General features: G+C 62.4%; 12 protein-coding genes across 12 annotated transcripts; 6 read left to right on the forward strand and 6 right to left on the reverse strand.

Moving 5' to 3' along the window:
• Window positions 1-560: 560 nt before the first annotated feature.
• On the reverse strand, window positions 561-2118 carry RHTO_07398 (uncharacterized protein; the record flags this gene model as incomplete). The annotated part of the gene is made up of 4 exons (XM_016421054.1): window positions 561-959; window positions 1022-1527; window positions 1595-1667; window positions 1729-2118. 4 exons carry the CDS (start codon window positions 2116-2118, stop codon window positions 561-563), a joined length of 1368 nt encoding a protein of 455 aa, XP_016274175.1.
• Window positions 2119-2370: 252 nt separating this feature from the next.
• On the forward strand, window positions 2371-5458 carry RHTO_07399 (ATP-dependent rna helicase dhx8; the record flags this gene model as incomplete). The annotated part of the gene is made up of 11 exons (XM_016421055.1): window positions 2371-2734; window positions 2796-2876; window positions 2945-3470; window positions 3532-3683; window positions 3750-3832; window positions 3987-4176; window positions 4253-4326; window positions 4388-4562; window positions 4623-5173; window positions 5233-5367; window positions 5426-5458. The coding sequence occupies 11 exons, from the start codon at window positions 2371-2373 to the stop codon at window positions 5456-5458; spliced, it is 2364 nt and encodes a 787-aa protein (XP_016274176.1).
• Window positions 5459-5606: 148 nt separating this feature from the next.
• Window positions 5607-11008, reverse strand: RHTO_07400 (bloom syndrome protein; the record flags this gene model as incomplete). The annotated part of the gene is made up of 15 exons (XM_016421056.1): window positions 5607-5811; window positions 5873-6079; window positions 6134-6177; window positions 6235-6291; window positions 6351-6474; window positions 6534-6910; window positions 6972-7367; window positions 7427-7508; window positions 7571-7988; window positions 8042-8156; window positions 8221-9514; window positions 9572-9757; window positions 9824-9963; window positions 10022-10698; window positions 10765-11008. The coding sequence occupies 15 exons, from the start codon at window positions 11006-11008 to the stop codon at window positions 5607-5609; spliced, it is 4566 nt and encodes a 1521-aa protein (XP_016274177.1).
• A 314-nt stretch (window positions 11009-11322) lies between these two features.
• RHTO_07401 (ROT1 protein) lies at window positions 11323-12630 on the forward strand (the record flags this gene model as incomplete). The annotated part of the gene is made up of 6 exons (XM_016421057.1): window positions 11323-11463; window positions 11901-12021; window positions 12080-12129; window positions 12188-12399; window positions 12483-12542; window positions 12603-12630. 6 exons carry the CDS (start codon window positions 11323-11325, stop codon window positions 12628-12630), a joined length of 612 nt encoding a protein of 203 aa, XP_016274178.1.
• Window positions 12631-13196: 566 nt separating this feature from the next.
• On the forward strand, window positions 13197-14852 carry RHTO_07402 (WASH complex, F-actin capping protein, alpha subunit; the record flags this gene model as incomplete). Its single annotated transcript, XM_016421058.1, has 5 exons — window positions 13197-13263; window positions 13392-13642; window positions 13742-14340; window positions 14428-14519; window positions 14599-14852. The coding sequence occupies 5 exons, from the start codon at window positions 13197-13199 to the stop codon at window positions 14850-14852; spliced, it is 1263 nt and encodes a 420-aa protein (XP_016274179.1).
• A 323-nt stretch (window positions 14853-15175) lies between these two features.
• On the forward strand, window positions 15176-16567 carry RHTO_07403 (peptidase S9, prolyl oligopeptidase; the record flags this gene model as incomplete). The annotated part of the gene is made up of 4 exons (XM_016421059.1): window positions 15176-15320; window positions 15461-15694; window positions 15818-16334; window positions 16477-16567. The coding sequence occupies 4 exons, from the start codon at window positions 15176-15178 to the stop codon at window positions 16565-16567; spliced, it is 987 nt and encodes a 328-aa protein (XP_016274180.1).
• Window positions 16568-16864: 297 nt separating this feature from the next.
• On the forward strand, window positions 16865-18438 carry RHTO_07404 (uracil-DNA glycosylase; the record flags this gene model as incomplete). The annotated part of the gene is made up of 8 exons (XM_016421060.1): window positions 16865-17300; window positions 17381-17467; window positions 17529-17540; window positions 17608-17713; window positions 17813-18044; window positions 18130-18156; window positions 18214-18301; window positions 18359-18438. 8 exons carry the CDS (start codon window positions 16865-16867, stop codon window positions 18436-18438), a joined length of 1068 nt encoding a protein of 355 aa, XP_016274181.1.
• A 151-nt stretch (window positions 18439-18589) lies between these two features.
• On the reverse strand, window positions 18590-20598 carry RHTO_07405 (NLI interacting factor domain containing protein; the record flags this gene model as incomplete). The annotated part of the gene is made up of 3 exons (XM_016421061.1): window positions 18590-19099; window positions 19159-20365; window positions 20429-20598. The coding sequence occupies 3 exons, from the start codon at window positions 20596-20598 to the stop codon at window positions 18590-18592; spliced, it is 1887 nt and encodes a 628-aa protein (XP_016274182.1).
• A 207-nt stretch (window positions 20599-20805) lies between these two features.
• RHTO_07406 (cytoplasmic tRNA 2-thiolation protein 2) lies at window positions 20806-22896 on the forward strand (the record flags this gene model as incomplete). Its single annotated transcript, XM_016421062.1, has 4 exons — window positions 20806-21137; window positions 21199-21379; window positions 21443-22085; window positions 22196-22896. 4 exons carry the CDS (start codon window positions 20806-20808, stop codon window positions 22894-22896), a joined length of 1857 nt encoding a protein of 618 aa, XP_016274183.1.
• Window positions 22897-23029: 133 nt separating this feature from the next.
• On the reverse strand, window positions 23030-24241 carry RHTO_07407 (uncharacterized protein; the record flags this gene model as incomplete). Its single annotated transcript, XM_016421063.1, has 1 exon — window positions 23030-24241. The coding sequence occupies one exon, from the start codon at window positions 24239-24241 to the stop codon at window positions 23030-23032; it is 1212 nt and encodes a 403-aa protein (XP_016274184.1).
• A 132-nt stretch (window positions 24242-24373) lies between these two features.
• Window positions 24374-25597, reverse strand: RHTO_07408 (uncharacterized protein; the record flags this gene model as incomplete). The annotated part of the gene is made up of 1 exon (XM_016421064.1): window positions 24374-25597. The coding sequence occupies one exon, from the start codon at window positions 25595-25597 to the stop codon at window positions 24374-24376; it is 1224 nt and encodes a 407-aa protein (XP_016274185.1).
• Window positions 25598-25693: 96 nt separating this feature from the next.
• RHTO_07409 (uncharacterized protein) lies at window positions 25694-26962 on the reverse strand (the record flags this gene model as incomplete). Its single annotated transcript, XM_016421065.1, has 1 exon — window positions 25694-26962. One exon carries the CDS (start codon window positions 26960-26962, stop codon window positions 25694-25696), a length of 1269 nt encoding a protein of 422 aa, XP_016274186.1.
• Window positions 26963-27146: the final 184 nt, after the last annotated feature.

Here is a 27146-nt window from a genome sequence, read left to right on the forward strand (position 1 = left end):
CCGCTGACTTTCGCATCGCAGGTCGATCGTCTCCACTCCTGAAGACGCTTCACGCCGCCGGCTCACTCACGACGACTCTCGATCACTCGCTCCTCCCCATTCCTCCCGAGCCAGCCTCTGCCCGTCTGACCTCGCCTCTCCATCTGCACGACGAGAAGGAACCGCAATCTCACCCCGCAACTCCGCTCGTCTCTCGCGCCGTTGAGTGTGCCGTCAGACAAGCAGGGCTAGGCAAAGCGGAAGGTGGACTGAGCGACGAGGAGGATGTTGAGCGGCGGCACTTCGCTGACTTGCCATGCTCCCCTCCCTCGCACGCGTAGCTTCGCAGAGTAATTGATGAGATATGATTGCAACACAAAAGTGCACAAACAACAGCGCACAACGTGAGACGGGAGAGAGGCAAAAGCTACGAGCGACGGGAAACTGAACTAGCGGATTGGCTTCGAAAGGTCCAAGTCGTGAATGTAGGACGTGTCGCGGAGGTACTGCTGCAGGTGATCGGACTTGGGAGAGACGGGCCTGGACTTGGGCAGGGCGGGAGGGGCGCGGGGAAGGGAGGACTACAAAGAACCGGCCGAGTCGTCGTGCGTGTGCGGCAAAAGAGTCGTGTCGTGCTGCCGCAAGGTGACCGCGCCGAGGTTCATGACCTCAGTCTCGACGCCGCTCATGGGCTGGACCGGCGAGTCGCGCGCTTGGCCCGGAGCACGCCGACGACCCGGACGACGCGGTGGGCGCGCGGTGCGTGTGTCGATGGCGTTTTCGGGAAGCGAGACGTGCGAAGCGAGATCGGCGTAGGTGAAGGAGCCGAGGTCGTGGATGTTGTTGGCCCAGAACGTGCCGGGATAGTCTGACAGGACGCGTTGGCGGAACTGGTCGAGGAGGCGGCGGATGTCTGCCTCTGTCGAGTCGTCGTCGAGCATCCAGTAGAAGACGAGGAGCTGGATGATGCCTTGGAGGCGCTGCAGGCGGAACTGATCAGCGATGTCGAGCAGCGCGAGCGGGCCGAGGCACGAAAACGCACGCGCGTCTCGTCGTAGACGTCGTACGACGCAGGCGACCCGATCTCGACCGTGTCCTTGACCGCGTAGATCAGGCAATTCATCGAGACGGGGACGCGAAGTGGCGGGAAGACCGCGTACTCCGAGTCCGGGACGTCCGCCGTCTCTGCACGGGACGCGATCGTTGCGCGACGAGCCGAGTCGAGGTTGATCCCCTCGACTTTGAACGATTCAGCCTTGCGCATCGTGCGGACGATGATAGGATCTTCCAGCTCGATCGTCCCGAAGAGGCGGAACACGGCGCCAGTCTTCTCGAGCTCGTCGTAGAACTCGTCAAAGCGGGGTCGAATAGGAGGAGTTGCCGCGCTCGAGTCGTCGGGCGATCCTCGTTTCTGCGGAACGAGGGGAGCGGGCGACAGGCGCCGTTCCTGATACTTGATCTCGGACACGAGGCGAACGAGGACGAGGTCGGCGTTCGGGACCAGGCGCAAGTGGCGGTTGTCGAGCGCAGTACGGAAACGGCGTTCAACTGCAGGTGTGAGAAGGCGGTCAGGGGGGGGTAGGTAGCGCGTGGCTCGCGCGGATGACTGACGCACGCAGGATGCGGTTCGAGTCGCAGTTGATGTCGGCACAGTCGGGAACCACGCCGGCGGCAATGAACCAGTCGACCTGAGAGAAATGAGAACGGTCAGGTCGTGGCTCGCATGTCGAGAAGAGGGAGTGCGCGCACCGTCGCCTGCCCTGCAAAGTCGTCCACACTCCGCGCCACCCCCTTCTTCCCCATGGCCGTTCGTGTGTACCTGCGGGCGTCGACCAGATGCACCGACTCGAGCTCGACGTCGTAGCAGCCCGTCACGGCGCTACGCTTCTGCACCCTGATGCCCTTGTCCGTCAAGTCGATGCCCGCGTACGTGAGGTGCGAGCTCGCCTCCCACAAAGCCTCGCTGTCGAGAGAGTTTTCCGCCTCAACCCAAGCTGCCTGCGCTCTGCTGTACGCCCACGGGTCGCTGTACCAATTCGTCCCAAAGTCAAGCTGCATCGAGAGCGCGACAGCCTCAACGCTCCAGCTCAGCTCGCTCTGTGCGACGCCGTCCGAGCTGTCTTCGGAGCTATATGCCATCCCGGTGAGCGTCGAGTCGCCTCAGCCGTCGGATCCAAGACGACGAAGCAGTTGATGACGGGAGCAGGGAGGAGGTTCGACGGCGTGGGAGCGGTTCAAACATGTGCGAGCAGGTCGACAAGCAGCGTAGAATCGCGTGCAGCAGCGTCTCGCGGCGCACGAGCTGTGTGCGCCGTCGACGACGAGGCCAAGGGGAGAGCAACCACTCTCGACCGTCGACTCCACCGCTGTCAAGCTCTCCTGAGCGCCAGGATGCCATCGAGGATCAAGTTTGGCTCACCTGAGCCCGCCGAGACGCCCGCCGCACCGCCCAAGCCCGCGTTTCCCGCTCCTGCAGCCGCTTCACCGCACAAGCTCGACTCGCTCAAGCGGCCACCGCCCAACGGCACGGCAGGGTCGCCCGCGCCGCCAAAGAAGCGCAAACTCGTCGTATTCGACGAGGAAGCCGAGCAGGAGGCAAAGGAGCGTGCGAACGGCGCGGGAGAGGCGAGTCCGCAGGTGAACGGGAACGGCGGCGTCAAGCGCAGGGCGGCGTGGGGACCAGAGCAGAAGCGCAAGGCGAAGGAGGAGGCGCAGCGACTCAGGCCAGAGCGGGAGAAGCTGCCAGTCTTCCAGGGTGCGTTCGTTCACCTCCTCGAACTCTCAAGCGAGTACTAACCAGATTCTCGCATCCGCAGGCAAGGATGCCATCCTGAAGGGGATTGCGGACAACGACACGGTAATCGTGCTTGCCGAGACGGGTTCCGGAAAGACGACTCGTGAGTACAGCTCGCGCAACTCGGATCCGCCCACTCTCAACTGATCCGTCCGCTCGCTCCGCCCTCAGAAATCCCGCAATACATCCTGCGCTCCGAGATCCCCTGCGCCGGCCCGCGCATCGTCTGCACCCAGCCTCGCCGAGTCGCCGCCATCTCGCTCGCCCAGCGCGTCTCCGCCGAATGCGGCACCCAAACCGGCGGACTCGTCGGCTACACCGTCCGCTTCGACAACAAAACGAGCCGCACCACGCGCTTGACGTACGCGACGGACGGCGCGCTGTTGGCGGAGATGCTGGGCGACCGCGACCTCGAGGCGTACGATGTCGTGGTTCTCGACGAGGCGCACGAGCGCAGCTTGCGAACCGACATGTTGATGGGCTTCCTGAAGGACATCCAGAAGCGGCGGAAGGAGAAGGTGCGCGCGTGGAAGGCGGAGCAGGCAAAGTCGAAGGGAAAGGCAAAGGCGAACGGGGTCGTCGCGAACGGCGAGGCGGACGGGAAGAAGAGCGCCGAGGAGAGGGATCCGACGGAGCTCAAGATTGTCGTCATGTCGGCGACGATCGACGCGAAGCGCTTCAGCGACTTCTTCGACCGGTGCGTTCGCCGTGTTCCCGCCCGTCTCGCTCTTCCAGCTGACCCGTTCTCTCGCGCACAGAGCTCCCGTCCTCTACGTCGCCGGACGACAGCACAAGGTCAAGATCCACTACGCCGAAGAACCGCAACCCGACTTTCTCGACGCGGCGCTCAAGACCGTCTACCAGATCCACATGCGCTATCCGCCAGGCAGCATCCTCGTCTTCCTCCCAGGTGCGTCGCGCACAATCTCTCGGTCTCTTGCGCTTGCGTCTGACGCTCCCTGCATTCCGCTCGCAGGTCAGGAAGAGATTGAGGGACTGGCGGCGTCGATCAAGTCTTTTCTGCCGAGCTTGCAGAAAGAATACCCGGACGCCGAGGAGGTACGCGGCGAAGTGCTGCTTTACTCGCGTTGATGATGCTGACTCCTTGCCCGCCTCTCGTCTCGCTTTCGCCAACTTACGCTCCGCTCGCCTCGCCTCTCCGTCTTGCGACCCGACATCCGCCCTCGTTCACTTCGCTCTTCTCGCCCTCCAGCTCCTCGTCACGCCTCTCTACGCCAAGCTCCACGCCGCCGAACAGGCGAAAGCTTTCCTCCCATCCCCACCTCGCACTCGCAAGGTCATTCTCGCGACCAACATCGCCGAGACGTCCGTCACGATTCCGGGCGTCAAGTACGTCATCGACTGCGGACTCGCGAAAGAGAAGCGGTATCACGCGGGAACCGGTGCGTTGCGATCTCGCTTGCAGCACGAGGACGGGATGGGGATCTGTCGAAGGCTGACCTCGCTACCCTCGCACAGGCATCGACTCGCTCGTCACAGAGAGCATTTCGCAGTCCTCGGCGAAGCAGCGCGCTGGTCGTGCTGGTCGTGAAGTGCGCAGCAGTCTTCGCTTCGTCTCGTCGTCGACGCCCCAACTTACACTCTCTCGCGCAGACCGACGGCTTCTGCTTCCGCCTCTACACCGAGGCGACCTACAACGGGCTCGAGAAGCGCTCCCAGCCCGAGATCCAGCGCGTCTCGCTCACTTTCGCCATCCTGCACCTCCTCGCTTCCGGCCAAGACGACGTGTTCAAGTTCAGCTTCATGGACCCGCCCGACGTCGAGTCGAGTGCGTGATTCTCTTCTGCTCTCGGCCACTCCCTCACTGACCTGTTCGTCGTGCGGGCAGTCAAGTTCGCCCTCCTCACGCTCATCGGCCTGAACGCGCTCGACAAGCGCGGCAAGATCACGCCGCTCGGCCGCCAGATGGCGCAACTTCCTCTCGACCCTGTCTACGCCCGTGTCCTCGTCGCCTCCTTCGTCGAGGGCTGCCCTCGCGAAATCATTGACCTCGTCTCGCTGCTCGGCTCGAAGGACCAGCTCCTCATCAACACCAGCTCGACCCGCGACGCCGCCAACGCAGCTCGACAGAAATTCGTCCACCGCACTGGCGACCACATGATGCTGCTCAACATCTTGCGGGCATACGAAGAGCTCGACGGCAAGGACGAGCGGAAGCAGTGGTGCAAGGACAACTTCATCAGCTTCAAAGCGATGTCGTCGGTCCTGGACGCGCGGAAACAGCTGCTCGAGCGTGCACAGCGGTTGAAGCTGGGCGATCCGGATGCGAGCGCGGGGGACGAGGCGGAGCCGGTCTTGAACGCCCTCATCGGCGGTCTCTTCGCTAACACGGCACTCAGGCAGGAGGACGGGTCGTATCGGCATACGATGACGAAACAGGTGCGTGCAGTGTGCCGATAACTTTGCTCTGTCTTCCTGACCCGCTTCTCCCTCCGCAGCTCGTCGCGATTCACCCGTCCTCGACGCTGCATGGCAAGAAGGCGCCCGCCATCATCTACGACGAGCTCGTCTTGACAACCAAAACGTACGCGCGCGGTGTCTCGTCCATCGAGCCGTCGCAGATCCGGAGCAAGGTTCGTCGCTTCCTCCGCTTTCTGCTTTTCGAACTCCAGTTGATCCGAGTCCTCGCAGGCTCCCTCACTCTTCGGCTCGTCTCTCAAGTAGCTTTTGCATGTGCAACTCGAAACCTCGCGAGTACCGCTCCGCGCAACCGAAAAGAAGAGATTGCGTTGGAACGAAAGAATGCATTGACTTCCACGAAGTACGAGACAACAACAGGACATGCGAGCTGAGAAGCAACCGTTCTCCGTCTCTACCGCTTGACGATCGGCATCGCCTTGATAGCACCGCTCCCTCCTCCGCTCCTCCCGCCCGCTACGCCGCCCGCCCTCTTCGCGCCGCCGCCGGCCGCCCCGCCGCTGTACGCGAACGCCGAGAGATTGAGCGGCTGTGCGGGCTTGCGGATCCCGCGAGACGTCGAGGCGGATGGTTCCGCCGAAGTCGAGGCAGTCGAGCGACTGCGCAGCAAGAACGGTCAGTCGCGGTGGGTGAGACGAGCGAAGAGGAAATTGGACGCACGAGTCACTTGTCTTGCCAGCGCCGGCGCCAGCAGGACCGCGCGAGGTTGAACTGGAAGCGTTCGACGCGACCTTCTTCGGCGGAGCCATCGCCGCCTTGTCCGTCTCCCTCGATTTGGAGCGAGCCTTGCGGACCGCTTCGATGCAGAGGACTTTGGCGTGCGAATGGCTGAACCAATCCATCTGCTCGTCCGTGAGCTCCTCGATGCTGCAAAGGCGACCGTCAGCGGGAAAGCACAAGACGGGAGGGGTACCGACTCACGCAGCGAGCTCGCGGTAGCTCGTCGGCTTCATGGCGGCGATGACCTGGCAAGGAGAGAGTTGCAAGCTGGGAAATGAAGAGGCGAACAGCGTGCAGCGCACCTGGAGGAGTTCTTCCGAGATGATGCCTTCGGCGTCGCAGTCCTCGTCGGTCGCCGTCTGCTCGCCATTCTAGGTTAGCGGAAGGCTTGCAGATCGAGAGAATGACACAATCGCACCTGATTGCGAACGTCGAGAAGCTGGCGGAAGAGGACCTGCGTCTCGTCTTCCTGCCCAACCTTCGCAGCGCCGTTGAGCGAACCCGAGGTCGATGAGCGGACGACGCGGCGTCCGAGGTGGTCCCTGCGTCGACTAATCATGTCAGCGACGTCTTGCAACGAGGTAAGCAGGCGACGACGTACCACTCCTCCTCGATCTCGTCGTACACGCCCGTCGTCTCGTCGTACAGCTCGTCGACGTACTCGCCGCCGTACTGCTCGTGGTCGTACGACTCGTCGATCGTCTTCTGCTTCGCGGGCGCCTTGCCCTTCTTGCCGCCACCGCCAGACTTGCCGCCCTTTGTGAAGCCCATCTGGAGCGAGAGCTTGCCGGAGAGTAACTGCTGAGCGCGCGGACCGAGCGTGACGTAGGCGTTGGTGAAGCCCAGACCGTTGCGCTCGTAGCGCTCGCCGAGGACCTGTTCGGCGGCGAGAAGCTGGAAGAGACGCTCGCAGTCGCCGCGGTCGATGCTCGAGCCTTTGCCGGCGTGTGCGAGCTTGTCGTGACCAGCGCCGGCGATCTGCGCGGGAGCTTCAGTCAGCGAGCGGGACGAGCGAGAGAAACAGCCGACTCCGGCGCACCTTCTGGGTCTTGCTGCCGCGGAAGACGTCGATGGCGTAGAGCATCGTGACGCCTTTGTCCTTCTGGATCGCCTTGACGAGCTGCGTGGCATCCTTGGCGAGGTCGGTGATGTCGCGGTGCTCGACGTTCTTCGGCGCGAGACAGTTGTCGCACGTCTTGTGGCATTGCTCGCGCGGGAACTGCTCGCCGAAGTAGTGGAGGACTTGCGAACGACGGCAGTCGGTCTCGTTCATGCAGTACTGCACGACGCGGCGGAGGTTGGCGCGGTTGTGGTCCTTCTGCTCGGGCGTGCCATCGCCTTCGTCGATGAGCCGCATGATGAGCTTGGTGTCGGCGTAGGCGTAGTAGAGCACGCAGACCGACGTCTGCCCGTCGCGACCAGCACGACCCGTTTCCTGCGAGCGGCGAGTGTCAGCTGAATAGTCCCGCTCGACGAGGCGAACTGCGAACGCACTTGATAGTACGCCTCGAGACTTTGCGAGAGCGTGTAGTGGCAGACGAAGCGGACGTCGGGCTTGTCGATGCCCATGCCGAAGCTGCGAGGGACGAGAGGCAGTCAGTTCGAGTGCGCTGAATGAGCGAAGAGTGTGCGACTCACGCGATGGTCGCGCAGATCACGTGGATCTCGCCCGACAGCCACTGCACCTGGACGCGCAAGCGATCGTCCTTGTCCATCCCGGCGTGGTAGTGCATGCACTTGATCCGGTGCTCGCGGCGAAGTCGCTCGGCCGTGTCCTCGCACTGCTTCTTCGACGAGCAGTAGATGATGCCGGACTCGCCGGCATGCTCGCCCTTGATGAAGTCGGCAATGTCGGAGAGGACGGAGCGAGTCTTCTTGCGGACGAAGTACTTGAGGTTGGCGCGGTTGAAGGACGAGGTGAGCATGAGAGGGCGGTCCATCCGAAGGTTGGTCATCACGTCCTGCTTGACGCGGTCGTTCGCCGTGGCGGTGAGGGCGATGAGGGGGATGCCCGGGTAGTCGCGCTTGAGGGTGCCCATCTCCTTATAGTCGGGGCCTGCGAGGAGGAGTCAGCGCGCAAGTCTCGCAGAAACGAAGAATGCAACGCACGGAAGTCGTGTCCCCACGAGCTGACGCAGTGCGCCTCGTCGATGACGAAGCGGGCGAGCTGCTTGCGGTTGTACAGGTCGGCGAGAAGGTTCTGGAAAGCCTTTGACTTGACGATCTGCGTGAAGTGGGCGAGCGAGCGAGTCAGCGGGAGCGCTTGACGAAGTCAGCGGAGAGCGCACCTGCTCGGGCGTTACGTAGGCGAGGCAGGCCATGGGCGGATCGTTCTTGAGGCAGCTCATCACGAACTTCTTGTCTGCAGCGGGCATCGTCGAGTTGAGGAAGACTACGGGGATGTCCTTGTCGTACAGCGCACGTGTCTGATCGGAGATGAGCGAGAGGAGAGGGGAGACGACGATTGTGACGCCCGAGGTGACGCCGGTCGAGACGACGGCCGGGAGCTGGAAGCAGAGCGACTTGCCACCGCCGGTCGGGAGGAGGACAAAGACGTCTCGTCCGGCGAGCGTCGCGTTGATCGCCTCCTCCTGGTTCGTGCGGAAAGACTTGAGGCCGAAGCGTTGCCGCAGCGCCTTGAAGACGTCCTTTGTCCAGGGGTGAAGCGCCTTGGGCTTGGCAGCGGGCGCAGCTTTGGCGACGGTCTTGCTCGTCGAGGCGACGGCGGCGCGCGGCTCCTCGATGATGAGGTCGCTCGCGGTCGAGACAGCCGAGACGGTGCGGTTCTGGGCGGCGGGAGGAGGAAGTCGAGCGGGCTGCTGGCGCTGCTGAGGCGGCTCGTATCGCGGTGGCGGACTGTCGAGTCGCACGACCGGCGCACCTAGGCCGAGACCAGAAGGGGGCTTCTTCGCCCTTGAGGCGGGCGGACGAGGAGCGGGAGACTCGACGATCTCGAGGCTCTCCTCCTGCGTGTCGAGGTCGCCGTCAAAGTCAACGCCGTCGAGGAGAGCCGAAACGTCGTCGTTCGCGTTGGGGTGGAAGCCGGTCGACGTGGAACCGTTACGCTTGTTGGCCGAGCCTGCGAAGGTCGAGCCACCGCCCTCGAACGACTGATCCGCCGCAGCACCTCCCGCCGGCCTGAAGCGCGCCGTCGCTGGCGTCGCGACTTTCGAACCGACCGCCTCCATCCGCTCGTGCCCGTCGCCCTGCGCTTCCTCGCGACCTTTCCTCGCTGCCATCGCAGCCAACGTCGCGCTATTCTGACTCTCGGTCCCGCTCGTCGTCGAGCTGGCCTTTTGCGGCGCCGGTCCCACTCCCAGGCCGCGGTTCGAGAGTCCCGAAGCGAGTGTTGGCGAGGGGTGATAGCCCACAGCAGGTGAGAAGCCATTCGCATGAGCGGGACTGAACGGTCGAGCGAGGGGGTGTTGATGCGTCGGAGAGGGGGCGATGCCTGAGGGAAGGAGTGAAGACATGCGATGGTTCGGAAGGGGAGGGCGGATGGCGGAGCCGGGGCGAGGGGAAGCAGAAGCGAAGGCGAAGGGGTTGGCTTTGAGCTTGGCGATGCGAGTGTCGAGCCACGAGCTGCGCGAGACCAGTGGTCAATACGTCGAGTTCGTTGAGGACGCAGAGCGAACGCACAGGTTGTGCCGCAAAAAGTCCTCATCGTTTCCCATGCTGCTCCTCCCTCCTCCGCTCGCGAGCACTTCGAGCAGCTCTTCAAGCATGTTGGCGCGCTTCTCGGTCTCGATCTGGACGTCCGAGAGTTGCGTGCCGGATGCCAGGAGTTGGGCGCGGTATTCGGCAAGTCGTTCGTCGACGTAGGAGCTGTCGCAGGCCGTGCGGGGCGGGTCAGCAGCAAGTAACGAGGATGAGAAAGAGGACTTTGCGCACAGCGTCAAGCGCAACTCGCCATCGTCTCGCCCGCCTTTCGACCTGCCCGTCCCGCTCTCCGCGATCTCGAGGAACTCTTGCATGAGCGATGCGCGGCGCTCGGTGAACGAGAGCAGCTCGATCGCAATGTGCGACGAGGGCTGCATCGGGAAGATCCGTCAGCAACGACGAGAGAGGATCGAAGAAAGCTGAACGTACGTCGGCACCCTCCATCGCCTGCGCCGGCTGTCCCGACGACCTCGAGACCGCGCCACCCTTCTCCGGGCTCGCCCTCGCCACTGCACCCACCAACATCTCCCCTTCTCCTTCGTGCTCGCTCTCAGGCACTTCCTCCTTCTCCATTCCCGTTTCAATCCCGCTCCCTCCCGCTTCGGCCGTCCCGTACCCCGAGTCGTCCGAAACACGAGGCTTCTTCCTCCTCGTCTCTTCCTGCTCGCGCTGCTGCTGTAGGAGGAGCGCCGCCTGACCACTCGGAGGGAGGCCAAGCGCCTTGACCGGATCGACATTCTCTATGTCCTCGTCCAGCTCGTCGAATTCGTCTTCTTCCCCTCCCGCGGCGCCGCGCGGAGAGGCGCGCTCTTTTCCTTTCCGTGAAGAGGGCGAGGGGCGCTTGGCGGGGATGACGAGGGAAGAAGAGGAAGTCGAGGCGGGAAGAGGAGCGGGTTTGGCGGCGAAGTGGGAGGAGACGACTACTTCGCCGGTGCTGCTCTTCGGTCCGAGTGCGGTGGTCGACGTGGACTGTCGCTGAAGGTTCGAGGGCGCGTTCGAGGTTGGGTTGAGCGAGGTGAGAGGTGTGTGAGGGCGGGAGGAAGGACCAGCGTGGGGTGTGAAGGGCATGGGGGTGTGGCAGCCGACTCGCGTAACGACTGGGTGTGCTGTGAGAGTGAACGAGCAGAATCAGCTGGATATCTCGGGAGGAAGCGACTGTCGAGGGGACGCACCGGACGACGAAGGACCCGATGCCGCGACAACCTGCACGACCCGGCCCGCGACACTGCCCGGCATCTCCTGCGGCCCCTTCTTCGTCCCTGCACCCGCTCCACTGCCCGCACTGCCCCTCGAAGCGGTCGAGCCAGTCGTGTTGGTCCTGACGGCAAGAGGTTGCTGAGTCGGCGTCGCGGCGGCTCCTGTGGGCGGCTGAGCGGCGTTGGCGGATCCAGCAGCGCGGAATGCGCCGGGCGGCATGGCGAGTGAGCCTGTCTGGCGCAGAGAATGCGAGGCGAGCGAGTTGTCAACAAGAGAGCGTGTCGAGGACGCGTTCGAGCCAAAGTCAACACGGCGAGCGGGGCTGGCGGTGGTCTCGTCGTACTCGTGCGAGTCTTCTGGTCACGTACAGCCTTGTCCCGACTCGCCAAGTCGAGTTGACGAGGAGATACCGAGTTGTAATGAGCTGAATACAAAGTCGAGTGTAATGAGCTGATTACAACTGTTGGCCAAGTCGCTCACACCGCTTTACTCCGCTCTGACAGCCTGGACAGACCCAGAGACCTCCCGCGACCATGCTGCGAACACTGCTGTCGACTCTGAGCGCCGCACTCGCGTTCTCGGCGCCCCTCGTCGCCGCCCAGGACATCACATCGAACGCGACCTCGCTCACCGGCACTTGGTCCAGCGGGAGCGGCGCGGTCGTAACGGGACCTGTGAGTCGGTGCACGTTCCGACTGGGCTGTGACAAGGAGCATCGGGGTTGTTGGCGGCGAGCAGAGGGTACTTGCTCGGTCAACGGTTTCGAAGAGGCCATCGCTCTGGCTTTCGCCCTGGGGTCCTGAGGGTAGATGGACTGAGGCTTGCGAGAACGGGAGAATGCTGTGGCGGCTGGGCAGGCCTCGAACTCGCTTACTCGCTGTTGACGGATTCCTCGTTCGATGAGGCGGCGTGAACGGAGCGGAATGGCCGACTGCGACGACGGGGCTTGAAGGACGCGGGAGATGAGCACACTGACGCACTGAGCGCTAAGCAGCTCGCCGATGCGCCGGGAGCACCTTGCTGACTTCGCTTCCTCCCTTCCTCCATCCCTTCGTCCCGCTTTCCCTCTCGCACTCCGTAACTTCCCGCCGTACACCTTGCCCGCGCGCAGAGCTTCGCCGACCCGATGAACAACGACCGGCCGTTCATCTACCCCTCGAACACGGGCATCTCGTACTCGTTCACCGACGACGGCTACTTCGAGATGGCCCAGTACCGCTTCAACGCCAACGGTGCGTCCGCACACACGTCTCTGAGGTGACAGCAGCGCTGATGCAGTACCGCGCACAGCCTCGCGACCGGATTGCCCGACCGCGGTCGTCTTGTGGCAGCACGGCACCGTGAGTCGCGCCCACGCTTCCTCATCTGCTTCCCTCGCTGACGCGCTCGCGCACGCAGTACGCCCTCCACCCGAACAACTCACTCACGATGGACCCCTCTCCCTTCGCGATGGACGGCCGCGTCCAGACACAAAACCCCTGCAGCCCGACTACGAACGTCCTGACCGAATTCGCCCAATTCGAGGTGTGGAACTCGTGGAAGATCGGGATTGATACGAACCATGCGGCGTATGCGTTGCAGGCTGTCGACGTCAATGGGAAGAAGCCGAGGTGAGTTCCCGCGCCGAGTCTGCCGGTTTTTGCTCCCTTTCGGGTGGTGGCCGAGACTGATCAGCTGACTGCGATTCTCACAGGATGTTCCTCACCGTCCGCCCTCCGACAATGCTGCCGACTGCGAGTCTGACGGGAATCTTGTGCGTCGCAAATCTGCATCCGCCGAGACGGAGCTTGCTGACCTGGTTCATGGCTCGCAGCAACGGCTCGATTCCCCTGTCGCCGTGATCCATTCTCGAGGACTAGCTCGCTCGCTCGCTCTTACGGACAGTGAGTCTGGCTGAGCGCTCCCTCCTTCAACCCGAACCAAACTGACTCCTCGTCGCCTTTCCAGCTACTTTGCCTCCCGCCTCTTGTTCCCAGCCACGCATACCCTTCTTTCACGTCCTTTCATCGCTCGATGCGCCAGCTCGGCCGCTGTGCAGGCGAGACGAGCGATCCTTGGCGCCGTTTGTTGTATTGCCAGACTCCCGTAGACACTCGCTCCCTACCCTGCGCTCGTCGCTCGTCCTCGAGAGACGTACGTTGTCCCTGGCGAGCTGCTACGACGCCTGCTTCGCCGCTGTGCTTCTCCATCGTCTTGAGCGAGCGTCCGGTTCGCTCCTTCGCCCTCGACCATTCGCTGCTTCGTGCGCTTTCGCTGCTGAACGAGCTCAGTCAGCTTCAGTGACTGTCTACTCGCTCTACCGATCACAGCCAGCCTGTCCCGCACCCTTCCCACCCACTTCTCATCCTCATCGTCACCTCCCCACCTCATCCTCCCTCGCTCCCTTCCTCTCATAACGACGCCCGCCATGTCCGATGCACGAGCTCGCCTAGACGCTGCTTCGACGTTCCTGCTCCAGAGCCCGCCAGGAGAAGGTGTGTTTGCTCGTTTCTCGTTCGCTTGCGGTCTGGCTTGAGAGGGGGTTCGGGCGGCACCTCGCTCATGCAAGCCTCTCTGAGGTGTCCAGACTCTTGAACGAACGCTGACCGATCGCGCCGCGCAGTGAACGACGTCCTCTCCGACCTGCGCGCAATCCTCTCCTCCTCCGGCCTCTCCGACTCCCAAATCGAGTCTGGCCTGCTCCCAGCTCTGACAAAGCACAACGCCGAGCAGTTCACGGTTGTTGAAAGTGAGGGGAAGAAGGTGCTCGTTACGCCTGCCTCGAGGGTGGAGGGTGCGGGCGAGGAGGAAGGGACGGAGAGGCATGTTCAGCTGAGGGAGGGAAAGGAGTTTGTATTTGATCATCTCAAGGGGGTGAGTCTTTCGCTATTTTTCGTCGCATGATGAACCTCCGCAGGTTTGCTATGCGTACTTGCAGCGGGTAGATTCACTTACAGCTCTCGCCTCTCACAGCTCGCCTCGTCCGCCTCGCCACACACCTCCCCATTCGACAGCGAGACTTCCACCCTGCGCACCTCACTCGACAAGCTTCTCTCGTCCTACGTCGCGAACCACTACGCTTCGGGCGTCGCAGCAGTCTACACTCTCCCCGACCCGGCCTACCCGCCTCCTGAGCCTGCCGCTGCTCCCACGTCCGAGGAGAAAGCCGCGGAGCCAGAAGGGACGGGTGAAACAGGCTCGATCGCGCAGGACGTCGAAGGCGGGAAGGAGGAGGTAGCGGATGTAGCAGCTGACACGGCTGAGGAGGTCGAGAAGGCGTTGCCTGAGGAGGGAGTTGAGACGGTTGGTGGAGAGGGGGCGGCGCCGACTGGGACTTCGGCGGAGGAGGCGGAGGCGAAGGAGGCCGAGGCGGAAGAGAAGGGGAAAAGTGCGGAGGCGGTCGAGGACGACAAGATGGATGTCGGAACGCCTGCTACGGCTCCCGCTGAAGTTGAGGAGGAGCCGCCTGCTTCGACGACGGAGGATGCTGCACCCGAGCTGCCTCAACCACGCCCGTCGCGACTATTCGGCCTGTACTTCGTCGGCAACAAATACAACCCGAGTAACTACTGGTGCGTTCGCCCGCAGGCAGCTGTCGGTTCCGATCTTCGCCTTGAGCGTTGAGCTGACGTGTAGTACGCTGTGCGCTCGCTAAGCAGGACCGGTCGGTGGCGCTCGACGTACCAGCTCGACTATGCGAAGGGGACGCTCGAGGGCACGGCGCAGATCAACATCCACTACTATGAGCAGGGTGCGTCAAAGGGCTCGCTTTCATATCTGTACCTTCACAAAGGGTCCTGAGTTGATGGAGATGCTCGTGCTTGTCGCAGGCAACGTCCAGCTCTCGACGACGCTCAAGTCCTCCGCGACCCTCTCCCCCTCGCCCTCGCCCGAATCCGTCGTCGCTTCCATCAAAGCAACCGAATCGTCTTTCCAGCGCCAGCTCGGCGAAACATACAACGACCTGTCGGACGCCAGCTTCCGCGGCCTGAGGCGCGCGCTGCCGAAGACGAGGAGCAAGCTTGATTGGGACAAGGCGACGGGGATGCGGTTGGGTCAGCAGATTGGTGGTGGGGCGCAGTAGGCGCGGCAGAGGGGATGTGCGGCTGTTTGTGCAGGGAATGGACAGTTTCGAGTTGTTCTCTTCGAGGTGGTGGTTCGCGTGTCTCCTCGTCTGGCTTCCGCCCGGGTTCGTCAATGAGCTACGAGTCTTCTGGAGACCTCGACATTGCTTCTGGCCGCGCCATCGCTCGCCTTTGTCGAAAGCTGTCCCCACTCGCTCCTCCTCGCCGGGTCTTCCTCTTCCGCTTCGCTTCCTCGCTCGACTCGCTCTCGCTGGACTCGCTGACAGCCCGCGCCTGCTCAACAATACTCGCTTGACCTGCCACGCCTACCGCACGCCCCGCCATGTCCCGCGCGACTCCGACGCTCACCGTCGCCTTCAAAGAAGCGAACGGACACAAAGTCCACCTCGACTGCCACTTGCCGCCCGCGGAACACGTCAAGGAGGGAGGCAAGGGTGTACCCGTCGTCGTCTGGATCCACGGAGGAGGTGCGCTGCCCTTGTTCTCGCTCAACTCGTCCCGAGCCCTTTTCGACTCCCCCACTTGGCGTTTAACGAGCGTTCGCTGACCTTGTGTTCGACCGTGCTGCTTTCGACGCAACTCTACGACACCCTGTCACCCCTGCCAGGCTTCTTTGACGGCGCCAGCTCCGACTGGTCCGACGTCAACCTCCATGCGACCCTCTCTCGCGGCTGGGCCTTCGTCGCGCTCGACTACCGCCTCGTCCCGCAAGTCACGCTCGAAGACTGTGTGCAGGATATCCGCGGCGGGTGCGAGTTTGTCAGGAGCGGGAAGTTGGATGAGGTGCTTGGAGGTGGAAAGGTCGATGGGCAGAGGTTGGCGGTGAGCGGATCCAGCGCAGGTGCGTGGCGTCGCTTCCAAACGAACGCAACGACTCGTGGATGTGGAACCGCACCTGTCTGCTCTGCGACGTAGATGAAGCACGTTCGCATGGGCAGCTGACCAGAACTCTTCTCCTCTCCAGGCGGCGCACTCGCAGTCTTTGCAGCGTACACCCTCTCGCCGCCTCCACGCGTCTGCTACTCGCTCTACGGCTGCGTCGACCTCCTCCACCCCTCCTACAACGCTCCCGTCCAGTTCCCCTCCGGCCACATCCCCTACGACGAAGTCTCCTCTCACCTCGACCGCAACGGACCCGTCGTCTCGCACTCTCCCGCCGAAGTCAACTTTGCGACGATGGAGGCGTTCAACCGCACTCGTGCGTGCTTCTACGCCATCCAGGAGGGCAAGGTCCTCCCCTGGTCGACCCGGGTCGCCGAGCCTATCGACTTCTCGAACCCGCCTGCCGAGCTCAAGCGCTATGTCGGTACGGAGCTGGTCAAGAGTGCGAAGGAGCCGAAGAAGGAGCACATCCCGCCTACGGTGTGCGTGCACGGGAGCGACGACTTGATGGTTCCGTTTGCGCTGTCGGAGGAGTTGGTCAAGGTGCTCGAGGATGCGGGTGTCGATGCGGAACTCATCGAGGAGAAGGGGGCGAACCAGTGAGTTGCAGCTTTCTTGCCATCTTCCAAGCGCACTAGCGCGGTCGTTCGCCTGGCTGGAGGGTTCGAGTGAACTGCTGCCTGGCTCGTTCAGACTGTCGACGTGCGCCTGAGCACGTCAGCTGATACTTTGCATCCACAGCGGCTTCGACCTCATCCCAGGCGTCTACGGCGACTCGACCAAGATGCAGGTGTTTGAAAAGGCGAACGACTTTATCGCCAAGTACATTTGAGGCGCCGGTTCTCTCGAGCTCTTATTGGAGAGTATTTATCGAATGCAACAGGGCTGTAATAGCAGGCAGACAGGGTCACTGAAGCGAGGCGACCGCGAGATTGTCTTCCTCCTCCTCTTGCATTCGCTCTCCTGGCTGCAAACTCGTCTCGCTCGACTGCACTGTTACTTCGCTAGCTTTGTACATCTGCTTTGACTCCACACGCGCCCTCAATCGCCCTCTCCACCGCGTCACTCCTTCCCCGATCCTCATCTCTCTGCCCGTCGACAACACGCTCTCCCACGCGACACACGCACGATGACGACCAAGCGACAGCTCGGACTGGCAGAAGCATTTCTCAACGCCCAGCAGCGCGCCTCCACGCCTCCTGCGAAGCGCGCGCGCCTGAGTGCGGCCGCACCTCTTTCGACGGCGGCGGCGGCGACTGTTGCGGGTGCGGCAGGACAGGCAGGACAGGCCGAAGCAGTGGAGCCGACGGCATCGACCTCTTCTATCTCCTCGTCGCCCTTCTCGCCCTCGTCACTCCTTTCGTCCCTCTCCTCGACCGGCTCCTCCCCCACCGAATCCGACCTCCTCGCTCTCGAATGCGCAACCCTCCATCCTTCCTGGCTCGAACACCTCCGCGACGAGATCCGCAAACCCTACTTCCTCGACCTGAAGCGGTTCCTCTGGAAGGAAGGGTTGAAGGGGGAAAAGGACCGCGAGGGTGGGAAGTTGAAGGTGTTTCCGCCAGGTGCGTGCGGCGGCGAGGGTTGCTCTTCCCCTGGCTTGAGAGCACTGGACTGAGCTTCTTCCATGCCGTGCTCCGCGCAGCTCGAGACGTGTACGCCTGGTCGCGCTACACACCTTTGCAGGATGTCAAGGTGGTCATTCTTGGGCAGGACCCGTACCACGATGACGGTGCGTCTCCAAACTGCTCTACAAGCACCTCCGACTGCATGCTGAATCGCTGGTCCTATAGGCCAAGCACACGGTTTGCCCAATCCCTCTTTCGCGCGACTCGAACCGCCGACTGACTCCTTGCCTCTTTCGCTGCGCAGGCCTCTGCTTCTCGGTCCGACCGGGCGTCAAGATTCCACCATCGCTTCGCAACATCTACAAGGAGATCAAGGAGGAGTACCCGGCGTTCGACGTGCCTAAGCATGGGTGAGCCGCACGGATGACGAGAGCCGATTTGCTTGTCGCAAACTCGGCTCGACGGTCTTCTGCAAGGAGCTCACTAGACTAACCGCCTTCGCTTCGCAGGAACCTGATCTCCTGGGCCCGCTCCGGCGTCCTCCTCCTCAACACATCCCTCACCGTCTCGCCTCACAAAGCCGGCTCGCACTCGAACCGCGGCTGGGAAGACTTCACGGACAAGGTGATCGAGCTGGTCGACAAGCATGCGGGTGCGAGCGAGGACGGGAAGAAGGGGAAGGGGGTGGTCGTGCTGGCTTGGGGTGCGTGGGCGGCGAAGCGTGTTGCAAAGATGGACAAGGTGAGCGCAAGGATCCGCGGAATCCGTCTCGAGAACTCGTGTGAGCGACAATCGTGCTGATGCCGTTCATTCTGCGGATACACAGAAAAAGCACCTCATCCTGACCTCTGCAGTGCGCTCAGCCTCTTGCGCTTCTTCGCGTCCAAGCTGATCGTTCTCGCCTACATAGCACCCCTCACCGCTCTCCGCCCGCCGCGGTTTCTTCGGCAACTCGCACTTCCGCAAGGCGAACGAATGGCTGCAGCAGAAGTATGGTCGTGAGTTGCGACTCCCTGCTTTCTGCGAGTCTCGCTAATCCAGGCTTCCGTTCGCAGCGGATGCCGGTATCGAGTGGACGAAGCTGGATATCGAGGTGGAAGAGACGGGCGTTGTGAAAGACGGCGACGTGGTGTAGATCTCGTGGCGCGGTAGAGACGCTTGACATGAGATGATGTTTTATGCCGTCCCTCTCTCGCGTGGGTGTGCTAGCTGTCGTTGAGGAGCGGCGAACGTATATTATCTTGCAAAGCGGCATTCCCATTCCCGCCCTCGAAGGACACCACCGCTCACTCCGCCGCCGTCTCAGCTGCCCGCTCCGCCCTCGCCAGCATGTCCTCTCGCCTTTGCAGCACCCTCTGCCTCCACCTCCGATCCCACTTCCTATTGACCTCGATCCCGAGCCTCTCGCAAACCATCCTCCCGCGCTTCGCCAACTCCGCATCGACCATCTCTTCCGTCACCTGCTGTCCCTCCTCCGCCTTCTCCACCGCCTCGCGCGCATCGTCCCTTATCCGCTGGAGGAAGCCCGACTTGATCGCCGCCGCGACGTTCGACTCGCGACGCAAGTTCTCGAGTTCCCACACTGAGCGGAGGAGCGCGTCGTCCCATGCGGGCGGGTGGTTGTCGTGGACCTCGAGGGCTCGGAGGTATGAAGAGATGTCGGGATCGATTGATGAGCTGATAGGAGACGGCGAGCGGGATGAGCGAGAATTGCGACGAATGAAGGGGGTGCGAGGCATGTGGCCCTGATGAACGAGGTAGGGCGGGATCGGGAGGTGAGAGTACGGTTGTTGTGCCTGTGAGCAAGTCGAGGAGTGAGCGCTGCACTAACAGGGAGAAAGAGAAACGGACGAACCGCCTTGCCAGCCTCGTCGTCGAGCAAGAGTGTCCGCTGCGCACCCATCTCGTCCCGCCGGGCGACCTCCTCCGGGCTCAACGCCTCTCCGACACCGTCCCTCGACGTCGCAGAACCTCTCCTTCCATCCTTCGATCCACGCTCCTCTGCCCACCCGAGTCGCTCCCACACCTTTGCCAAATCCTTGACCGTTTCGACGTCGCCGTGATAGTCCATCGGTGACAGCCCCATCATCTCGCGCGTAAAGACGAGTTTCAGGACGTCCCCCTCGCTCGGCTCAAGCTTGTACGGCGCCTGAACGTAAACGTAGTCGCCGTGGCGGGGCGGTGGGGTAGGTGAGCGGGAGGGCGAGAGAGCGCGGTACTTTTCGGCGATAGGTGAAGGAGGGAGAGGCGCTTTCGGGTCGAAAGGCGGGGGAACGCGCGAAGGCGGGATGAGGTTGATGGCGGCGAGCATGGAGAGGACGTTGTACGAGCGGGCAGAGGAGTAGATGATTGGCTGGAAGCGCGGCTTGCCCGAGACGAGATCCGGCCCGGTGGTCGAGCAGATGTACTCGAGAAAGGTGGCGAGGTAAGGGCGCACGACGGGCGTCTTGCTGCCAGCCGCGTTCCGCTCGCCTCGGACGAGGAGCGTGTTGTTCAGATCAAGGATGAGCACGACAGGTTCCTTCGTGCCGACTTGCTCCTCCGTCTCGAACGTCTCAGACTCGCCGTTCGCCGCGTCGAGGTACGTCTGCGTCGGCGGGTAGACGGGACCTTCGCGCCTATGCAGGCGCTCGCGGCGCGCGGGAGGGACGTAGGTGCCATCACCGGTGTATGCGTAGGAAATCGGAGCGCGATCGTCGGGTCGGTCTCCCTCCTGCCGACGAGCGTCGTCCCGTCTTCCGCGCGCTGGGGACCTGGGCGGCTGAGGACCGTATCGCGGCGTTGTGGAGTGCCAGCCGTTCTGGTCAGGAGCTGAAGGAGAGAAGGGTGCTTGAGTCGGTACGCTAGGGTGGAAGAAGGGTTGAGCGGGTGCCGGGACGAAGGGAGCGTCGTTATAGGGCTGAAAAGGCGGTATGGGCGGACCCCAGGCCTGCCAGTTCGACGGTCCGGGCTGCGGCGCATACGTCTGACTGAAAGGACCCCAGTCGAATGCACCGAAGGGAGGAGCGGCTTGCTTTGGGAAGAAAGGCGGCGAAGGAGCGAAGGAAGGAGGAGGGTAAGGCCTTTCGAGGAGGGTTGTGCCGGTGAGCATGTCGCGCCTCGCTGAGTGTAATCATCGTACGAACCTCGTTGCACCAGCCTGCCAGTCCTGCCAGCCCTGCGACTGCCCGTACCCGTACCCCTGCTCAGCATAAACCGCGTCGCCTCGTTGACCCCCGCCGCTGCCCTGCCCGCGCCTGTCCTCGTACGGCAATTCTCTTCGCTCGTCCCTGCGTCGGTTGTACTCCTTCCCCATGGCGTCTGAGCGTGTGGGCGTGTGTATGCACCGATGAGGCGAGAAGTGGGTCGTAGGACTCGGAGCGAGCAGCGGGAAGCGAGTTGCGCAGCGCAGCATTCGTCTGGGAGACTTTTCTGGTCACTTGAGACTGTCAGCGAGCTCCGCGAGCCGTTGTAGCGTCGAGCAGAGTGAGCGGTCGAATGTCAACCCTGAGCCGTTCACTCGATGTCGTGTTCTCAGCCGCAAGACGACGGTGCAGCTGCGCCAGAACAACCAGTACACACTCCTCAGCACTGCGCACGCTGCGCCTTGCCGCCCACGGTCGTCGCGCGAGGAACGGCCTATTGCGACGACCACTTTACTCAGTCGCTCGCGAGCAGGTTCAGGCGAGGGACAGACGGTGCCCGACTGTACGCGGAGAAGGGCAGGGAGACGTACGAGGGCTCTGCGGGTCCGTCGGATGTCGCGGCGAGGAGGGACGCCCGTCGCAGCGAGGCGAACGGTTCAGAGCGGATGACGAGGCTTGTGGTGGCCTTTAGCGGCGGATGCAGCTCGAGGTGCGTCAAAGGGAGTCATTTCTACTTGCGGACGGACCCTCTGACCCGCTTGTGTTGACAGGACCCTCCTCGACCTCGTCAAGACGACCTACTTCTCCCATCTCCTCTCCACCCCCGCCACCTCCGATCCCGTGAGCGCACCAAACGGGAAAGGGAAGGGCAAGAAGCACGGGTTGCCTCGGCGGCCGGTCTTTGCGGAGCTGGAGGTTGTCTTTGTGGACGAGAGCAGCGTGCCGGGCGAGGTCAGTTCGCTACCTCTCCGCAAAGCCTCCTCGTTACTGACACTCCGTTATACGTATTGACAGCCTGACTCCACCGTCAACGTCCGCCGCGTCGCCCAAGAAGCGACCCCGTTCGCCCGCTTCACCGCGCTGAAGCTCGAGGATGCCTTCGCATCTGCCCATTCTTCGGCTCTCCCGCTCTCCGTCTCGACGTTTGCGCCCTCTCTTCCCATCGTCCCGCCTTCCGCCTCTTCCTCCGCTTCCTCAGCCGACAACAGCGACTCTCGACGAACCCACCTCGTCTCCCTTCTCTCGAATCCGTCACTCTCGCCAACATCCCTCGCCTCGCTCCGCGCCGCTCTCCGGTCCTCCCTCATTCTCTCGCACGTCCGACAAACATCCTCCTCGCCCGCCGTCCTCCTCCTAGGGGACTCGGGCACCCGCTCGGCCATTACGACTCTCTCGGGCATGTCGCTCGGACGCGGTTTCTCGATCGGCGAGGAGAGCGGCGCCGAGTACCTGGCCGCTTCTCTGGGCGATGCTTCTGGCGCAAACGGACAGACTTCAGGAGCAGGGGAAGTGCTCGTTGTCCGCCCGCTCGTGCATGCGACGCTTGGCGAGCTCGAGCATTACTGCAGGCTGATGGAGCTGGAGGCGCTTTCGGCGCAGCAACGAGGTGTGGTGGACGAGAGTGCGAAGAAGAAGACGATTCAGGGATTGGTCGAAGGTCAGTCGGTCACTTCCTTCGCTCGCTGTGACGGGTGCAGCCCGAGCGGCACAGTTCCCGTCTTCTCTTTCGTCTGGTAGAGCTGGCTGACTCCGTTGACATGCGCGCAGACTTCATCCTCTCGCTCGAGACGTCCTTCCCCTCGACCGTCTCGACCGTCACCCGCACATCTCACAAACTCGGCCTTCGTTCCTCACACGCCTCCTTTGTCGCTGCTCAAGCTCGATCTCGCCCGTCAGCACCCCTCGAGACCGCCTGCCTCTGTCCTGTCTGCGGCCTCCCAGCGCCCGAGCGCGCTCAAGCCGAGTCCTGGCGCGAGACAATCGCCATCTCCGATCTCCAGGCTGTCTTGCGAGCAGAGGGAGAGGGAGTGGATGCGACGCTGCGAACAACGGGGGAAGACGGGATCGAGGCGCGGAGGAAGCCTTACGAACCGTCGAAGGCGCATTTGCTCGATTCTGCGGGAGCAGCGGGCGAAGCTGTCGCGAATGGCGATATCTCGACACCCTCGACCCCACCGCCTACAGCAGCAGACGACGACGCAGGCCCGTCCCTCGCGCCCTACCTATGCTATGGTTGCCTCATCGCCCTCTCCTCCTCCTCCTCTTCCGCCGCCGCCAAGAAGTCCTTCTCCGCTTCCTCGACTCTCGTCCTGCCGCCATACGTGCAAGACGCACTGCGTATCCGAGTAGAGCGGGACCAGGGCGTCGTTGGGAAGAAGGAGCTGCGGCGCGAGGAGGATTTGCGGAAGGAGGTTGAGGAGTTCTTGCTGGATGACGAAGAGGACGGGGCAGAAGAGCTCACTCCGTAGGGAGACGGTGCATCGATAGATTGCGTCTCTCGCGACATCTGCTCCGGGTAGTTCACCAAGATACTGGCACCGCAAGCCGTCCAATCCGGATGTCTTTGTACGATCTTGTCTTCTCGGTGCAGTCACTCGATCGCTACTCGCCCTCGCCAAAGACCCCGCTCCAGTCGACCTCCTTGATCGTCTTCGGCACCATCGCGTCGAGCGACCCTCCCTCCCGCAAGCTCGTGAAAAACCTCTGCCAAAAGCGCTTGTCCCGACGTCGATGCTCCGGGTTGGCGAGCGGTGGCAGGACAAAGTGCAGAACGACCTGCTGGGGGTGAGGCAATGTGGCGAGGATGGTGAACACCTGGGCGATGTCGGAAATCAAGCCGTTGCGCGGAGCCGACCTTTTGCGCGAGCCGGTCTCGTTTGTCCGCGTGTACCAGTCGCGCAGGGTGCCTGTAAAATCTTGAAGTCGCACGAGGGGTTGCAGGAGCTCTGGGTGCGGCTCGACTTCGCCGAGGGAAAAGTGGTCGCGGTTGGGGATCCTATCGATGCTGAGGTGAAGCAAAGTCGAACCCAAGGAACGGAAGAGCCGGGAGAACGCATCGCCATGACCAGAGTACTCGAAAATCTCGATCGGAGGACGGTGCTTCGGCTCTGTGAGGCGATACTCGCTGAATTTGCGGACAGAAAGGTGCCGCAGGTTCGGAAACACCGCGAGGAACTCCTCGTCGATCTTGACGTCGGCGACAGCGAGCGTGTGTAGACTGTCGCTTTGCGACGGTGGGCGAAGGTAGAGTTTGTCGGGGTCGTGGATCCAGGCTAAGCCGATTGCCGTGACTTTGGGCAACGTCGATATGACGCTTTGTACGAGGCCGAAGTCGGTGGGCCACATGCTAGCCGTTTCGGAGCGCAGTACACCGTTGGGCGGGCAGATCTTGAAGGTGCGGATGAGAATGCGCAAGTCGGGTCGGTCAAGGAGGACGGAGAGGCGGCAGCGAGCGGTCGGGCTAAGTTCCCAGCACGAAGACGACGAGTACGGGTCGTTTAAGGCCTGCGAGTATCCTTCCTCGTACGACTTCGCGACGTTGACGCATTCGACAAGAACCGCCCTCCAGATGATCGCCCTCGCGACGCTCGCGAACGCCCTCGACGCCAGGCAGCTCGAGAAGACGGCAGCGACTCCTTCGGCGGTTCCGTCAGACCAGCTGTGTTCGAGAATCCCCTTGACGAGTTCGAGAGGGAGTTTTGGCTGATGAGGCGCTGGGGAGGAGTGGGAGTCGTGAGAGGCGTCGCGCGGTTCGCTGGGATGCTGGGGAGTCCCATGGGGAGTGGGGCGAGCGGTGCAAGCGGTCTCAGCCATGCCTAGCGGCGAGCGAGAGTAGCGAAGAAAGCGAAGAGGCCAGCGAGTCGCTTGTAATCTTCGCAATACAAACTTGGGATACTGAAACGATTACAAACTCGTCCTCTTGTTGCAGGGCTCGCTCGTCTAGCGCTACTCGTGCTCCTCCTCGCCAAAGATCCCACTCCAGTCGACCTCATTCACCGTCGGCGGAAGAAGCATGTCCCATGTGCCGTCCTTGCGCAGATTCCGCAGTGCGCCCTGCCACTGGAGCCAGTTGGACACCTGATCCTTGGGGTTGGCGAGGGGAGGCAAAACGAGACAAAGAACGACCTGCTTTGTGCGCGGAAGTGTATCGAGCAGGCGGACGGCCTCAGTGAGCTGTTGAGCCAGCCACCCGTGCGTTCGGAATAAGCGATGGGGATTGCGACAATCTTCGTCGTTGGTGCGGGTGTGGAGGTCCCGAAGTGTAAAGGTGACGGACTCGAGGCGGGCGAGTGATCGAAACAGGTTGGTCCGGGTCCGCTGATCCGTCCAGCATAGCCCCGCAAGATCATCGAACCAGACGGCGCGCAGAGTTGCCGCGAAAGAGTGGAGAAGCTTGCTTAGACCGCCTTGGAGCGAACTGGCCCAGAGACTTTCGACCGGAGGAGCAAGATCCCGCGGAAGGATGTCGAGGAGAAAGAACGATTGGAGGTTGATTTGGCGGAGATTCGGGAAAGCCTTGGCAAAATCGACATTAATACTGATATCGCGGGCTGTCAGAATGCGCAAGGATTGGCCTTGTGCAGGCGGACGAAGGTAGAGATGGTCGGGGTCGCGGATCCAGGCGATGCCAAGCGAGACAATGGCGGGCAAATTCGAGACGACTGCTTGTACGAGCGCAAAGTCGTTGACCCACATCGTTGCCGAATCCGTTCTGAAAACGCCGTTCGGCGGCCACAGGTCGAAAAGACGGATGAAGAAACGCAAGTCGACGCGCTCGGAGAGGATCAGGAGTCGGCGGCGGGACGAGCTGTCGAGTCGCCAACACGAAGAGGACGAGTAGGGACTCTTCATCTGCTCGTCATGGCCCGGCTCATGTGGCTTGACGACGTTCTTGCACGCAATTCGGACCGTTCGCCAGATGATGGGTCGAGCCGCGGCGAGGAAGGTTCGCGAGACGTGGCAGCACCTCAGCAGGGTCGACTTGCCCTCTGCAGTCCCGTCGTTCCAGCACAGCTCGAGGATCTCCTTAATGAGCTCGAGAGGGAGTGTTGGCGATGAGAACGGCGGTGAGTCGGGATGAGGATCGGCGAAAACGGCCTCGGGCGCGTCGGACGGGTCGCGAGCGTGTAAAAGAGGTCCGTCGCGAGCAGTGTGAGCAGTCTTAGCCATGTCCAGCGAGAGCTAGCGAGCGAGCGAAGGTGAAGCGATGAACCGCATTACAAGTGCACCATAACAAGTTGTGCTAATGCAGCTGAATACAACTCGCTACTCCTCATCCTCGTCAAAGATCGCGGTCCAGTCCACCTTCTTCACCGTCTTTGGCACCCTCATGTCCCACCACTCGCTGTCCCGCAATGCACGGAAGAACTCCTGCCAAAAGCGCTTGTTCGCCTCGCGCATCGCAGAATGGGCGAGAGGTGGAAGCACAAAGACGAGCGTGAGCTGCTCCGCGCGAGGCAGCGTGCTAAGCCACCTCAGCATCGTTGCCAGTGCGCCCCACTCACTCGTGTCCACCCACTCTTGCGTAAAGTCTGCGCCGAGAAACTCGGCTGGGAGGACGTACTCATTCGTGCTGGCGTGATGGTGTCGGAGCGTCACGTGGATGGCCTCGAGACGAGATAGGCTGCCAAGGTTTGAAAGTGGGCGGTCGCCACAGTTTGGCGCAGCGGGAAGGTCGTCCAGGTCGAGGCGTCGTAAGGTGGACGAGAAGTGGCTGAGGAGCTCAAGCATGTGTGTGGTGGAAAACTTCATCTTGCTGCGGTAGGTGAGGTGTTCCAGAGGGGGCAGAGCAGGCAAGGGATCGCGGTACAGGTTCATCGTAGAAAAGTCGAGATGGATGAGGTTCGGACATAGCTCAAAGAAGGTCAAGTCCTGGTAATAGGATACGCGCTCGAGACGCGCGATACTGTAGACGGCAAGAGATTGCAGACGCAGGTGCGGGCGTCCTGGTAGGGTGACAGGGTACTTGTCCAGGTCGACGATGGAAGGGGCGAGGAGGCGCACGAGATTGTGCATGCCATCGAGCGCAAAGTGTATCAAGCCCATGTCGTTGCTCCAGATTACGGCGCTCTCCGACCGCTCGATGCCGTTCGGCGGGCGCACGACAAAATCCTGGACGAGCGAGGACAGGTCGGGACGGTCGGCGAGGACACACAGCCTTTTGCGCCCGCTCGAGCTGATGTTCCAGTGAGATGCCGAAAGGTACTGCGGCTCTGGCAGTATCCATTTCGGGGGCTTGTATGCCTTGACGACGTTCTCGCACTGGACCACGACCTCGCGCCAGATGAGCGGGCCTGCTGTTGCCGCGAACGCCCGAGAAGCTGCGCAGCACTGTACGACCGCTATCCTGCCCTCTTCGCCGTCGTCCCAGTACAGCTCGAAGATGTCCTCGACGAGTTCAAGCGGGAGGGTCGGCGGCGGGTTGCGAGGCGATGTGATGAGAGGACGGGCGGCGGGGACGGCGTCAGGCGGGTCGAGCGTGCGCTCGGTAGCATCCAGTCCTGTGTCGATCGCAGCATGCCCAGTCTCAGCCATAGCGAAGGGTGAACGAGGGTAGCGGGTGAGAGGGAGGAGGCGGAGAGGAGGGAGCAACAATTTGACTTCTCGCACGCCTGCAGCGACAAGTGCGTGTGTCCTGCAGCTCTTGTAGTCGTCTGTCACGCGTGCGAGCGGATCCCGCTTCGTGAACGAAAGGCGTGAGCGAGGAGGAGGGCAGAAC

Source organism: Rhodotorula toruloides (assembly GCF_000320785.1).
Source record: "Rhodotorula toruloides NP11 unplaced genomic scaffold Scaffold7, whole genome shotgun sequence".
NCBI lineage: Eukaryota > Fungi > Basidiomycota > Microbotryomycetes > Sporidiobolales > Sporidiobolaceae > Rhodotorula > Rhodotorula toruloides.